Source organism: Mytilus edulis, chromosome 4 (assembly GCF_963676685.1).
Source record: "Mytilus edulis chromosome 4, xbMytEdul2.2, whole genome shotgun sequence".
In the NCBI taxonomy this organism is placed as follows: Eukaryota; Metazoa; Mollusca; class Bivalvia; order Mytilida; family Mytilidae; genus Mytilus; species Mytilus edulis.
In genome coordinates this window covers 15,670,623-15,684,198 of record NC_092347.1, presented here as the reverse complement: position 1 = coordinate 15,684,198, position 13,576 = coordinate 15,670,623, and the positions used below count along the sequence as shown (strand labels likewise).

Sequence of the window (13,576 nt, the reverse complement as noted above, 5' to 3'; positions counted from 1 at the left end):
AAAAAAACCCCTCAATTTTCAGTTAATTTATTAAGAAATTCTGACTTGGAATGGCTTCGAAACTTTACAATAGAAGGTTTAAAACATTTTAATTCGAAAAATCATGAAATTATCAATAAAATCTAAATTTACAAATGTTGCAACCACTTCGTTAAAATAAGACAGAGTGTGCTTTCGCTAAACTGAGTGAAAATGGACAAAATTAAGAAAACAAAATAAGGAACTCTAGTTTTACATTATGAGTAAACAATTAAACTCTGTATAAAATGCAAAACTATATGTCAAAAGATACAACAAATCATTTTTTTTCACATTTTGAAATCTGAAAAAAATATCGAAATGTCTTTTTTCTACGACGGGCATTAAAGTTAGCTTAAGGTATTGGCTTTGCAAAAAAATCGTTTTTAGCCTGCAGGTATGCCGGTCCATTATAGTCGTAAAATAAGCACCTTTTTCTTCATCTTTTAATCCATTATAGGCAGGAAGATGCAATTGACTGTAGATTAGCTAAAATATCTGTCGTAAATTATTAGAAGATATACAAAATAATATAATACTTCTGGTTTAAAGTGGAAAAGTTAAATTTACCTAAGTTAGCATGAGACGCCTATGAAAAATATAAAAATGCATATTGTATAGTGTCAAATTGTTCCGAAAGTTGGTGAAAAACTTAATAAAACATCAGTTATGGCATTTGTACTGATGTGAAGTTAACATGGTTAAGAATGTGTGAGATTTATGTACTTCTAATTATAGAATATTAGATTGTTTGAGGTCGGTCCAAATCCAGTCTGCTATGATTCATTAAGGATTCAAAAATAAATTCATTGATCTAATAGTAAATAAGGGTAAAATCAAAATGAAATTAAAAAAAAAAAATATGTGCAATTTGGGTTTCCTTACGGTACTTGTTTTAAATGTGTCTGTGTAGGAACCTCGGAGATATCTTAATTTATTGCTATTTTGTGCATTTATTCTTTGATATTTTTTTGTGATGATTTTTCATATCATGCTACTCGCTTCAGATGGAAAATTATCGCTAGAAACTAAGGAGGCACGTGGGTTTGCTGATGAAATTGACATGAAATTGACAACGTCTTCATAGGTAAAATAGCGATAAAAAGATAATCATTGTTTATCTCAACTCGGTTGCTTTTCTCGTTTTCGCCGTACCGGCTCAAGCGAGAACATCTATCATGTTGACATGATCAAAGATAATCTATAAGTATCTGTCCATTGAAGAATTCGGTGTAGATGTAATGTTTTCTCACAGTTTTTCTAACGGTAACGGTAGTATACCGCTGTTCGAAAGTCATAAATCGATTGAGAGAAGACAAATCCGGGTTACAAACTAAAATTGAGGGAACACAACAAATATAAGAGAGAAACTAAGAAACAACAGAAATACTTAATTTTTGTGGGGTTCTTGTTATATATTCTTTAGTTTTCTATGTTGTTTCATGTGTACTATTGTTTGTCTATTTGTCCTTTTTATTTTTAGGCATGGCGTTGTCAGTTTATTTTCGATTTATGAGTTTGACTGTTCCTCTGGTATCTTTCGTCCCTCTTTTAAGTGAAACAAAAAACACCAAAAAAACAAACGACAATGCAACTCACAGAGAAACGAACTATAAGATAACAACTGCCATTTATCTAACTTGGTACAGGACATTTAAAGTACAAAATGGGCAGTAGTGTGGCTATCCAAACCTCACGCTTTCATGGCAATGTTAAATATATCACTAAAATGACAACATCACATGACAGGACTACAATACAAATATATGAAGAAAAAAACATTTAAGATAGAGAAATACACAAATTAACAATACAATAGAACATAACGTGGGAGAATTTGCAAGTTGGATGGAACTGAATTTTCTAATGCTTGTGACAACGCATTATCAATGTTTGTGAGGTTTGTAAATCAGGTGTAGGCTATAGTATTGTTTCCCTATTGTTATGATGTTGTAATCATTTAACATAATGGGAATTTTGAAACCAGTTTAGTCGTATTTCAGATCGATCGTGATATCTACATTACTTACTACATGGCACACATGTTTTGGTTCCATAGTTCGGTCAGTCTTAATGTGAAGCATACTTATTTTAAGTCAACCATGAGGGTTTTATCTATTTTAATGCACGCATAGATAATCACTTTTACGTATATAAAGTGCTGTCAGAGCTGTAGTCTATCATTCGTTACACACAACGTATACCATGAAGATTGTAATTGCTTTTCTCGTTGTCTGTCTTTTAGGTAAGTGAGAAAAGTTTATGTTTTAAAACAATGAACTTATTAAATATGTATGTTGATATAAGGTGCCATGTATTTGCAAGTATATTCAGCACGAGAGAAAAATAAACAAAACTTAAAACGAAATGATTTCTTTAAAAAAAAAAAAGCATTGCAGCAGGTTTTCAAAGATTGGGTCAATGCTATTTGAAGAATGCTTTAGAGCCAATCCAACACCCATTAAACAAACCTCTTTAAACGAATTCGAGAAATCCTATCGACTATTCATTATTGTTAAAAATCGGTTTTAAAATGCAAAAATCGGATTTAATGTGCTTTTTCGCATTCATTTGTAACGCATTTATAACATAAGTTATGTTAAAGTAGGTGTTTGCTATTTTCAAAAAATTAAGGAACTATGATTATTAATTTTTGATAAGGTGCTAGTATTTTACGAAGAAGTCCCATCAAATCGTTCAACACATTGTAAGATGGACAATAAAATATTCCTATATTTAAAACTGAAGGGACAAATTACAACGTTTATTATTGGCTCTCCTTTATATCATTCTTCTCCAGCACAGACATTCAACATGCAATTCTCTATAAAACAGTCATACATTTCGAATATCAGAATTAATAGTGCCTATATATATATATATGACTTTCTTTTCGCATGTAAAGCATGTCAAGATTCCAATAACGTGAATTCGAAATTGAAAAATTACATAACAGTGTGCATTTTCCCCATTTTAAAGTTGAAATAATGATCTAGTTTATTTTCCAGTTGTGTTAAGTGTAAAGTAGAATTTACCGCCATGACAACAAAACGTTTATATTTTGTTTGTATATGTAGGTTATATCAGTGCCGAGGATTGTCCTACTAACAATGCTGATCGGGATTGTGACCACATAAAGTGTGAAGATCATTGGCATAAGGCATGTGTATCAAACACATGCACCTGTCTACACAGTACTGATGGAGGACAAGGTAAGAAGGATTAAAACATGATATCTTTAACTACAGTTTACGTTAATATAATTCTAACAACAGATCTTAAACGTGTTATATATATCTTTCTAGAGGTGTCGCACTTTTGTATTGAAAAACGATATTAAGACATGTTTTAGAAATATCTTAATTAGTAAAATAGTTTGAACTTTGCTGCACTCTCATATACTATTTTATCACATTTGAAACACTTTGAAATACATTTTGTATATGTATGGCATTGTTTCATTTGTTTTGCACTTTTCATAATATTTTCCCTGCATATTTCCTTGTGTTTTATCTTTCATAACGGACAATGCTTCCCCTGTCGATGCACTGGTTTCGCTCCTATCTATTAAAGTTCATGCAATTATCATCGGGTTTTTCACGAGATTTGGATATCGATAAGCTCTGCCTTTTTTCTCCGAGTGGTTTAAAAAGAAATAATTTCACTCTGGCATTAAAAGAAAGTATGTGTCTTGTCAAAGGCATCCAGCAGCTATTTTTCTGTTTGGTAATACTTTAGGTTTAAGATGTACTTGTTTGAAATACCGTGTGCTTGAAAATAAGAGGTGGATAAGACACAAATGAAAATATTTTTACAACTTCCGTTCATTATTTACACTTATCCGTCAGATTGACTGATGTATTAACATATGGTCATCACTGGACGTTTTTCTTTCCGAAAGTAAAACCTTTAGGACATCTTCTTGACAGTGTTGGATATATACATTCGGAATGGGAATGTTTAATCAGATGCAAATAGCAGGAGAAGTGTCATGCTCTTTAACAGGTTCATAGTTGGCCTATCCAACATACCCTCATTCCCAATGGCAGTCCAATCCCAACTTCATCATATAATCGCTCTACCTTGCAGAACCTAGTACCTTTTGTTAAATTTATTAAGTTGGTCTCCTCCTGCATGTATAGTGTACTTATCATCAAGTGTTTAGCATGAAATAATTAATCAATCAATCCTTTACATTTTGATTTTAAAAACTATGTGTTTAAATCACCGTCATCTAAACTCTAGTGGATAGTTGGTTCGTCAACTATATCTTTTTTTATTTAGACGAGCTTTAACATCGAAAGTAAATGTAGTTTTGTTTCAATACATGCTTTATTGACTGTTGAAAAAAAATTGTACAATAACTTAAAACATTACAATTTCTGCAAATGATGACAGGTTAACAGGAACTATTGTTTTAAAATCCGAACATGATAGTATTTTTCGCCATATAAACATTTTTAAAGAAACAATATTGAAGAGAATCTGTTTCATGATTTATTCTAGCCTGCACAAGCAAAGCCGAGTGCGACGCCATAAATGGTTGGTCCTGTTCAAACTCACGCAGACACTGTGTTGATGGTAGATGTAGATGTTCTAGGTTTTAGAGGATACAAGACAGAATAGTAATCATCTTGGAAAATGCAGGATATGTGTATACTTGAATGATTAAAGCAATAACAAAAAATGTGTATGGATTTGTGTTTATATGCACAGAACGGGAGATTATTGAAAGAAATATTTTTTATGTTGAAATGAATAATTTCTTATCTTATATATATGATATAAGGTTTTATGTTAGATACTTAAATAGTAGAACTTACACATTCATGATTATGTGTAGTTCTTTGATTTAATTTACAAATTTTGAGACAGAATGACAATGCATATGAGAAAGAGAACCAAAACTACGATATCAAACTCATTAGGGAACAGTCATTATTTATCAGCTGAGGGGGTCGGTGCATTTTAGGGGGGGGGGGGGGGGGGTCATTGGCAAAAATATCATACCACTGGGGGGTTACCATCAAAAAATATTTTTTATGGGGGGGGGGGGGGGTCACACAATTAAAGTTTTTATGTCTGACTAGTATATAAATTGTTGAGGATATTGAAGTTAAATTATGTGCAATCTGTGAAATAAATTGTCTGTCGTTATTAAATCTTTGATAGTGTAAAGCACCAGAAGGATGCCTAATCTCTCAAGGTAGTGAAACTGATCACTCCTTTATATATCACAGTCATCATGGTCATCTGTTATGGTTCATTATCCAGGATGTGTAAATTTACAATCAAAAGATTAAGAACTGTACGAAACATTTTGACCTAGTTTTGACCACAATGAGTTGGAAAATTTTCTGAACATGCATATTCAACTTTCTATAGTGTTTAAATCATTTTGAAGCCATTTTTGAGATAGAAGGTGTGTGTATTCTTAAATCATTTGGTATATTCTTAAATCATTTTGGTAATTAATAATAGATATATTGTTATGCCTTTTTTTTGTGTGTATGGCTCTGATCTGGCTGTGGATTAACATCTAAGAATTGAAATAGTTAAATTCATATTTATGATTTATGTCAACATTATTGTAACAATTATAAAAATCATTGTAAAAAAATATTTTTCTCTTCATTGGCCCTTTAACATGTTTAATTGGAATAAAAAAATATATATCTTATAATTATTTTATGAAATTATTATTATTGCCCTTTTTTCTCTTTTCTTTATATCTTAACCCCCAATATTCTCTATAATTCTTTATTTTTTCTATTTTTTCTATTCTTTATTTTTTTCCATTTTCTGTTAATTTGACCCTTTCTTCTTTATTCCATAAACCCTCATAAGAATACTTAATGGTCACCATGGCATTCACACATACAAAACAATACACTTTATGATTTTGAAAAACATTTCCACCTGAAATAAAATTAGTGATATTTGCAATGTGTTATTCCAGTTGCACTTTCTATATTGGGATCATGATGTTTTTCCTTTATACCTAAGTAAATTAAGGTATAAAGGTAAAAAAGAATTCAGAGACAAATGCCTGTGATTGGGATTGCAATACAAATAACTATATGATGATCGATCGAGAAAAATTAAAATCCAAGAAATGTTTCCTTTTTTTTTTTAGATATTTTATCTTTTTTGATTCACAAATAATTCTGTGACATCAAACGAAATTAATTCAATGTACATTTATTCATTATAGAGAATAAAAATCATTATTGAAAGTTTATCTATATAAAATTTGTAGAATTATTAGTTGTAGGAAAATAAATTGAATTAAAGAATTTTCTGTATTTTTTTTTCTTTTTTCGTCATCCCATTAATCTTAATTAGCACATGCTCATGTATATCAACATATTTGGCATATAGTGTCTTTGATAGCTTTACTATTTAAGGATTAGACTAGCATTTTCAAAGTAAGGGACAACAATATGTATAGACTATGACTTCATTTTGTACATGAATGCTCAAGTTAAATAACAATACATTTGTCAATTCTCAAGTCCTACATACACATGTCAGATATTCTTATAGTCATCACCTTCTCACAACTGAATTGATTTGATTTTTTTATTTTCAAGGGGGGGGGTCAAACTTTTCAAACTTTGTTCTTAGGGGGGGGGGGTCATAATGTGTTTTTTTAAAAATGATGGGGGGGGGTTGCCAACAAAAAAATTTATGTGAAAAAATTGAACCGACCCCCTCAGCTGATAAATAATGACCATTCCCTTAGTCGAAGAAAAAAAAAACAATTGAAAAAGTAAAAGTTGAAAAAGCAATTCTTACAAATGTAGTTTGTATCAAAACAAACGTTATAAACTGTTTTGAATTTGAAGAAAGCATTCCTTAGTTTCGAATGATGTTCTTCCAAGTCAAATCTATAGAGTACTAGAAGGATTTTTCTGTAAGGATGACGTATGAAAGGAGCCATCATTTGGGAGTTATCTCAATTGTGACCTTGTCATAACTATATAGCAATATTCCAGTAGGTCCTGCCTATTAAGTATATTATATCTCCCAGATGAAACGATGTTTAAAAGATCTTAAGAGCTTTCATTTCCTATCATAATTTGTTGATAGAAATTTTTTTAAACCAAGAGTTCCAAGTAGTGATTTCGAAATCATCCCTTTAAAATTTTTATGGACGCCATTACATTGTTGTGCGTGCTATGTACCTCTACTTCTAGTTCTATGTTACATACTGTGTACACATGTTACCCAGCACACGCAAGAATGAAAATAATCAAAAACACCCCATTATTTAAAAGAACGAAAATTAATAAAAGTGTAATTACAGGGTTAAAAAATAAAAACAGATTTTTGCAGTTACGCCAGAAACTTCAACACACAAACTCGTAAGGCATCGATTGTGAGGCTTGATTGGCACTTTCAGGTAGTTGATTTCAGTTAACCATTGTTCTAGGGATGAAGTTGTATTTATAGGCATGCGTTGATGTGCTGACCCCGAAAAACCTGTTTTTGTGATATTGCCTGGTTGTAATGGTTGGTCTTTAATTAAATCTGAAATGGTGACTGATGCTTCTTCATTCAAATTCAAAATCTTATGCAGAAATATTAGCCTGTCTCAGTTTCTGTGTGTAACTAGAGTTGACCAATTAAGTGTCTGTGTTATGTAGGTTAAAGATCCTCATTCCCGGAAATACAGAGTGGACTTATCTTTGGTGTACCATTTGGATTTTGACAATGTGGCACTTTTTGTATGGATCCCATATACTTCAGATTCATGCTCGATGTGTGGTTTAATATACTCTCTCTTTAGTGCTAAACAGTGTTCATTATATTCCCAATCATGACGTAATTGTAAACAACACCATTAGGTTTTTCGTTCACTCTAAAGATGACATATTTTTCTGGTTGCAATGTCATCTGCCAGCGTCTGGTCTTTTCGAAATGTCGCGCAAGAACTTTTTGCAGCGATGGGCATGTCTTTTGGTTGTTGGTGCTTCTTTACAGGACGGAGTCGTCAGCAAACAATTGTAGAAACGTCTTTACCGTTGATTTACTATATGAAACAATGGCGTTCAAGAACCGTTCACTTGGGATCACCCCAACGTTCTGCTTTTAATTGACTCATGTCACCATCTACACACACTCGCTTGTTTCGATGGGTTTTCCAAGCATTGGTCCAGCTAAGTACATTCCTTCGGACATAATAGTAGACCCTCTTTTGTAAAAGCACCTGGTGTTGGACTGTCTCAGATACCGTAAATAAAACTGTCCCATTGATAACGATGGCTATGTTCTAGTTGTAGTAACTACCAGCTATTCTCTTTTCCTCGAATGTGACATACTGAACTTAACACCGGGGTTGTACTTACAAAAGATGCACGACGGGTGCTATACGTTGAGCAGGATATGTCTATCCTTGCGGAGCACCTGAGTTCACCCCGACTTTTTGATAGGGTTTGTGTTGCTCTATCTTTAGTTTTCTACGTTGTGTTTTTATACTATTATTTTTGTCTTATAGTCGTTTTCCGTTTAAAACCGTTGCATCTTCATTTCGTTTTTGACTGATGAGTTCTTTTTCCCTTTGGGTGTTAATCAGCTGAGCCATTCCTGTTACAAATATGTGTGTAGGAATTAATTTAAAAAAGGAAAATTTTTAAATGTTCTTAAAGTCTTAAACAAAACCGGAAAAAAATATGAAACAGAATCAGATATTGCAGACGCACAAGAACAAATGAAGAATGGATATTCCAAAGATAATCTATTTATGAAATATCATAAATGATTGCACACGTTTAGCATTGGCAATCATACACAAACAACATGCCCATTTACCTGGTATAGCTATAGGAAGTACACCACTAATTCATGGTCCCATATTGCTTTCTATGTTAAATTCCTCCATTTCAAGCAGGCACACCTCTTTCATTTTAAGTTCCAATAAAGTGGCAATCACTGCATATCAAAGCAACACTTTATGGTGTCTTGAACTGAAAAAATCAACATACCTTTAATGGCATATAAGAAAGAACTGATTCCCGGAACTTCGAATGTACCAAAACAGGTCCTTCAGATCGGACAATCAGACAAAATGTACCCTCTTTTTAAAATTTAGTGTAGTTTTTTTAATACTCAAATTTATAAATCCAAAAGTGTTCTACAATGATCACCAGTCCTTTCTTCAGCTTTCATTTGATGCCAAAAATACCTAAATAGCCTACACATTTTGAAAGTTACACTCGTGCGTAGGAACTATTTTGTGTTAAATATGTACTACTTTCTGGTATGTGCTTTCTGGCCGGGTCTGAATTAGTGGTGTTACACCTATATGATGCTTAATTTTCATAATGTTTATATAACCAATTTTATTTACTAATTGAAAATTAAGCGGAATAAAATAATTTAAGACAGCAGAGAAGATAATTCTGTTTTAATTGATTATTTCTAACCGCGACTTAAATAAAAGAGTCAGCTTTTAATACTGTAAATGTATGATGTCTCTGGTCTGGTCAAAGGGTCAGAGTGTCCTACTTAATTAAACGATAAATTGTTGAAATTAGATAACATGTTTTCACGTGCAGAGAAATTTCACTTATGACCAATGCATGATTGGATATCATCTTTCTTATTGGTCAATGATCTTGCGGGTCAGTACGAGTTCACGTGTAAGTGTATTGTGGTCACTTCCTTTTATAATCAGCAATTGATGTGTTAACTTGTGATTCTTATCAAACAATTTGTTCAAAATTCCCACCCACATACCGCCCTTATTGTTATCTTTTGAAGTAGATATGTATATATGTTTGTTTATGGGGCAGATTTTTCTCCCCACCTTTGCTATTCTTTGTCATTTATTCAATTGACATGATATTAGTTGATGTAATTTCGTATTAATTATGTATTATTATTTCATATTAAATATGAACTTTTATGTCAAATGTTTTATTTGCAAAATGTATTTTTTGCATTTTATGATTTTGAATAAATGACCTTTTTTCGTCAGTTTAGTTTTTATATCATATAGCAAATCAAGCTCAGACTCTGGCATGTGTATACATAGTATGTTTATGGTATCTAGCTGTCTGTCTTAAATACTTTTATCGCAACTTTCATGTGTTTGTTTGGTTCTAATTCAAAAATTAAAGAGCTGTTTAGTGAATAGGACAGGAACCTGAAGAAATTGTGTAGACAGTTAGAGGTCAAACTCAGTCGAATGGAAACAAAACTATCTTTACTATATTTGTCAATCACGTATTCCCCCTACAATAAGTTTGACTACGACTTTAAAAAAAAACCACACACTATAAAGAATTATTTTTAATAGTCATATTTTGATAACAATAAAATAAATGGAAACTTACTTCTGCGTTTATTAATTCTTTTTGTCCTAAGATCATTATGGAGTAAGGCATTAAACAATGTTAAAGAAGTGTTATATAAATGTAACTGTCTAATCTTGCTTTTGACAGTATCTTCATTTGGTACTGATCGGAGACTTCGCACAGAAACTACGCGAAAGGAGAGGTTATAAGTTTAGTAGAAGCAGGGTTTAATATTAGCTTCTTATCAATCTACTATCAGTGGCACTTGATATTCTATGTCCAGTATATTTTCCGAACAGACGAACTCATTCATTGTTTTACACTCTCATATGACGTCAGCTATTGCTACATGGCTGCAACTGGACATTTTTTTCAATCACAATTTAGTCAAGCAAGTTCAAGATAAGACGAAATAGATGGTAAATGTTATACCATGTATACCGAATACAGTCATTTTCACAAGATACTTCAGATTACGGTGCACAATTATTTCTGTATTTATAAATGCAATTAAAAAGATAAATAAATCTAAAGTAGAAATTGATAAAATAATATATATGTTGTAAAATTGTCAGAAAAAAGTGTAGTAATGCATTTAATTTTTAGCCCTTATAAAAATAAAATGAGAAGAATTTTTTTTTCTGTAAAAAAGGTGTTGGTATTCAGCAATGTGCCTACATTTTTACATATAAAACAAACAAATAAGCCAGGGGAAAATTATTTAAAATATTTTTAACTTTTCTCGCTAATTATGATTTTGGCATGCTTTGATCACTGACAGGTTCAATAATCTTCATCAAAATAAAACAGTGACGTATCAAACAACACAACACGTTATCAAGACTGTCCTGAAGTATTAGTTTGTCCATCTTATCGTGAAGATATGAATGAATTAGTGTCTGAAAAAGTGGCCATATTTCAATTTCAATCAGATTACACATGTATGAAATGTTTATAATTGATAATCTAATATTGTGAATAAATGTGCAAGGTTTACTCTATTCTGTAAAGTGATAATCAGTTTGCTTATAATTTCTTATCAAAAATATTGTATTAGAAATAAGCATAAGTCATCTGGTAAAATACGAACATTAGTGTACACCAGATTATTAAATATGAAGTTTTCCATTTGAAATCAGTGAAGCACTGAATGTCCTAGTGTTTGTTCAGCCGAAGGTCATCGGGTGAAGTGAGGTGGTCATTTGTGAGTGACCATGGACGGTAAAGAATCATCATTTCGCAACTGATCGCACATCTTAGTTTTTTAAGGTCTGTATATATTTTATTCCATGATATTGAATTTTGTGTGGTAATTAATTTATATAAAAAAGTTATTTCTATAAATAAAAAATCATGTAAATGTAAAAGGTTATTGGTTTTATATAACCACCTGTATTATTGAAATGGATTACTGGCTTTATCAAACAACGATCATAAAATAATTGTTATTAAAATGAATAAACACATTTAAATCGTTTCTATGTAAATATAGAGTGACTGAAGGAAATTGTTGTAGAAGTACGTTAAACTTGTAAACTTGTAAAATGAGGACTTTGTATTTCTTGATAACATTTTTAAATGCAGTTGTTTTAAGATAAAACTTTAGTTATGCCCGGATTTGTTTAGCTTATAATTTAGTTGAATTACTTTACTCGATTTACGATTAAAAATATCAATTGTAGTATTATATTTCATGGCAGTAAAAAAAATGTGTCTTATCTTTTACCTTGTCGGATGTGCCATATTAACACACCATCTACGTTGCTTCATAAGTACCTTGATATGTGCATACCTCTTCATAAGTCTCCTGGTTGATATTCTTCGTCATGTACATGAAGGCATAGTTTTATCTTACTCTATTTTTTGTAGTAAAAATTTAAAAGACAATAATGACAGTATAGGCAGTCTCGTTTGACAATGATTCCTTTGGGTAACAATCTGCTCTATTACCCTCTCAGCTATGAATTATTTATACGATGTCCAGACAATGTTTTTTTTTTATTTATAAAAACAAATTTATAATCCATAAAAGTACATGTAACCATATTGACCTGTGTTGATGACTAGTGATTGAAAGTGTCAAATGTTAGAAAAGATAAACGATGAGCTTGTATTGATTTATATACCTGTCAAAGATTGTTAATCAGTTTATAAGCAAATTTAAGGCCATCTGATGAATTTCTATTACCGACCGTGCGAGGGCTGTATAGCCAGTCAAGGTCGTTAAACACTTCAATTTGTTGTAATTTCTATTACACGTTCATTTTAAAATTATCAAAACAAAGTAAATCAGAAACATGAAAACCAAAGAAAAAAGGAGAGCAGATATCTTGATTTCTTAAACATTCATTGACAGTATAAAACTACCAACAATAAAGCATATTAGGTTCTGAAAAGTATATTAATTTTCAAAGCTGTTGTGTGTTTATGAGAAAGCTTTTTGTTGCTTTTAAAGTGATCACAAATTTGTTATTGCAAAATGCCACCTTATCAGTACTAAGAAAACATGTGATTAATATGGTTAAAATGTACGTGCTTTAAATATGCGTTTCATATTTCGGAAATATTTCTAACATATCCTACAGTGTACGTGTAATCCTTTTCAAACAAATACATTCTAAATTCAACAGACAATGTGATTTAATTTGCATTCTTAAATAACATTCCTATATGTGTCTATAAGGGGGTATCTTTAGTTATTCTACAACATGTATGTCTATTCTTTTTTTAAATCCTTTTATGTTTATATAATAGCGTACATAGATTATTCTTTTCAATCTAAGTTTATCAGTTCTTGTTAAGAACATGTATGATTACAATGCCATTAATCCGTTTTTCTATCATCGTCTATTGTTACTATTAAAGCTCTTTTTGTATGTAGGTAAAACTTGTCAATCTTAATACTATTATGTAATCTTAGTTCTTTGGTAACCTCTGAACATTGTTTATCTTTATAATTTGTCGACTAAAGTAAAGTATTCAGTCGGAGTCAGCCTTTTGAAATGACACCATCAGTCCGTTTAAGATAAAAATGAAAATCAGTACTGAAAGTCATCGTTTGTATTTGCTCTACTAGTTTGTGAGTTAGTACGTGAAAAAAAAAACTGTCAAAATAAGTACTATTTTGGGTACCGTCATATTAGTCACATTAACTGGATTGTTTTTTTAATGATAAATTCTTGATTTCAAATCTATAACGCTCTATATAATCCAACCTATGTGTCCTGAAGCAATAGCCTTAGCGTATTTAGTGTTCA

At 31.4% G+C, this 13,576-nt stretch overlaps 1 protein-coding gene across 1 annotated transcript; it reads left to right on the top strand.

The window, feature by feature from the left end:
* Positions 1 to 2,131: 2,131 nt before the first annotated feature.
* On the top strand, positions 2,132 to 4,707 carry LOC139519071 (serine protease inhibitor Cvsi-2-like). The gene is made up of 3 exons (XM_071310849.1): positions 2,132 to 2,263; positions 3,096 to 3,230; positions 4,525 to 4,707. Exons 1-3 carry the CDS (start codon positions 2,224 to 2,226, stop codon positions 4,623 to 4,625), a joined length of 276 nt encoding a protein of 91 aa, XP_071166950.1. The 5' UTR covers positions 2,132 to 2,223; the 3' UTR covers positions 4,626 to 4,707.
* The last annotated feature ends 8,869 nt before the right edge of the window (positions 4,708 to 13,576 follow it).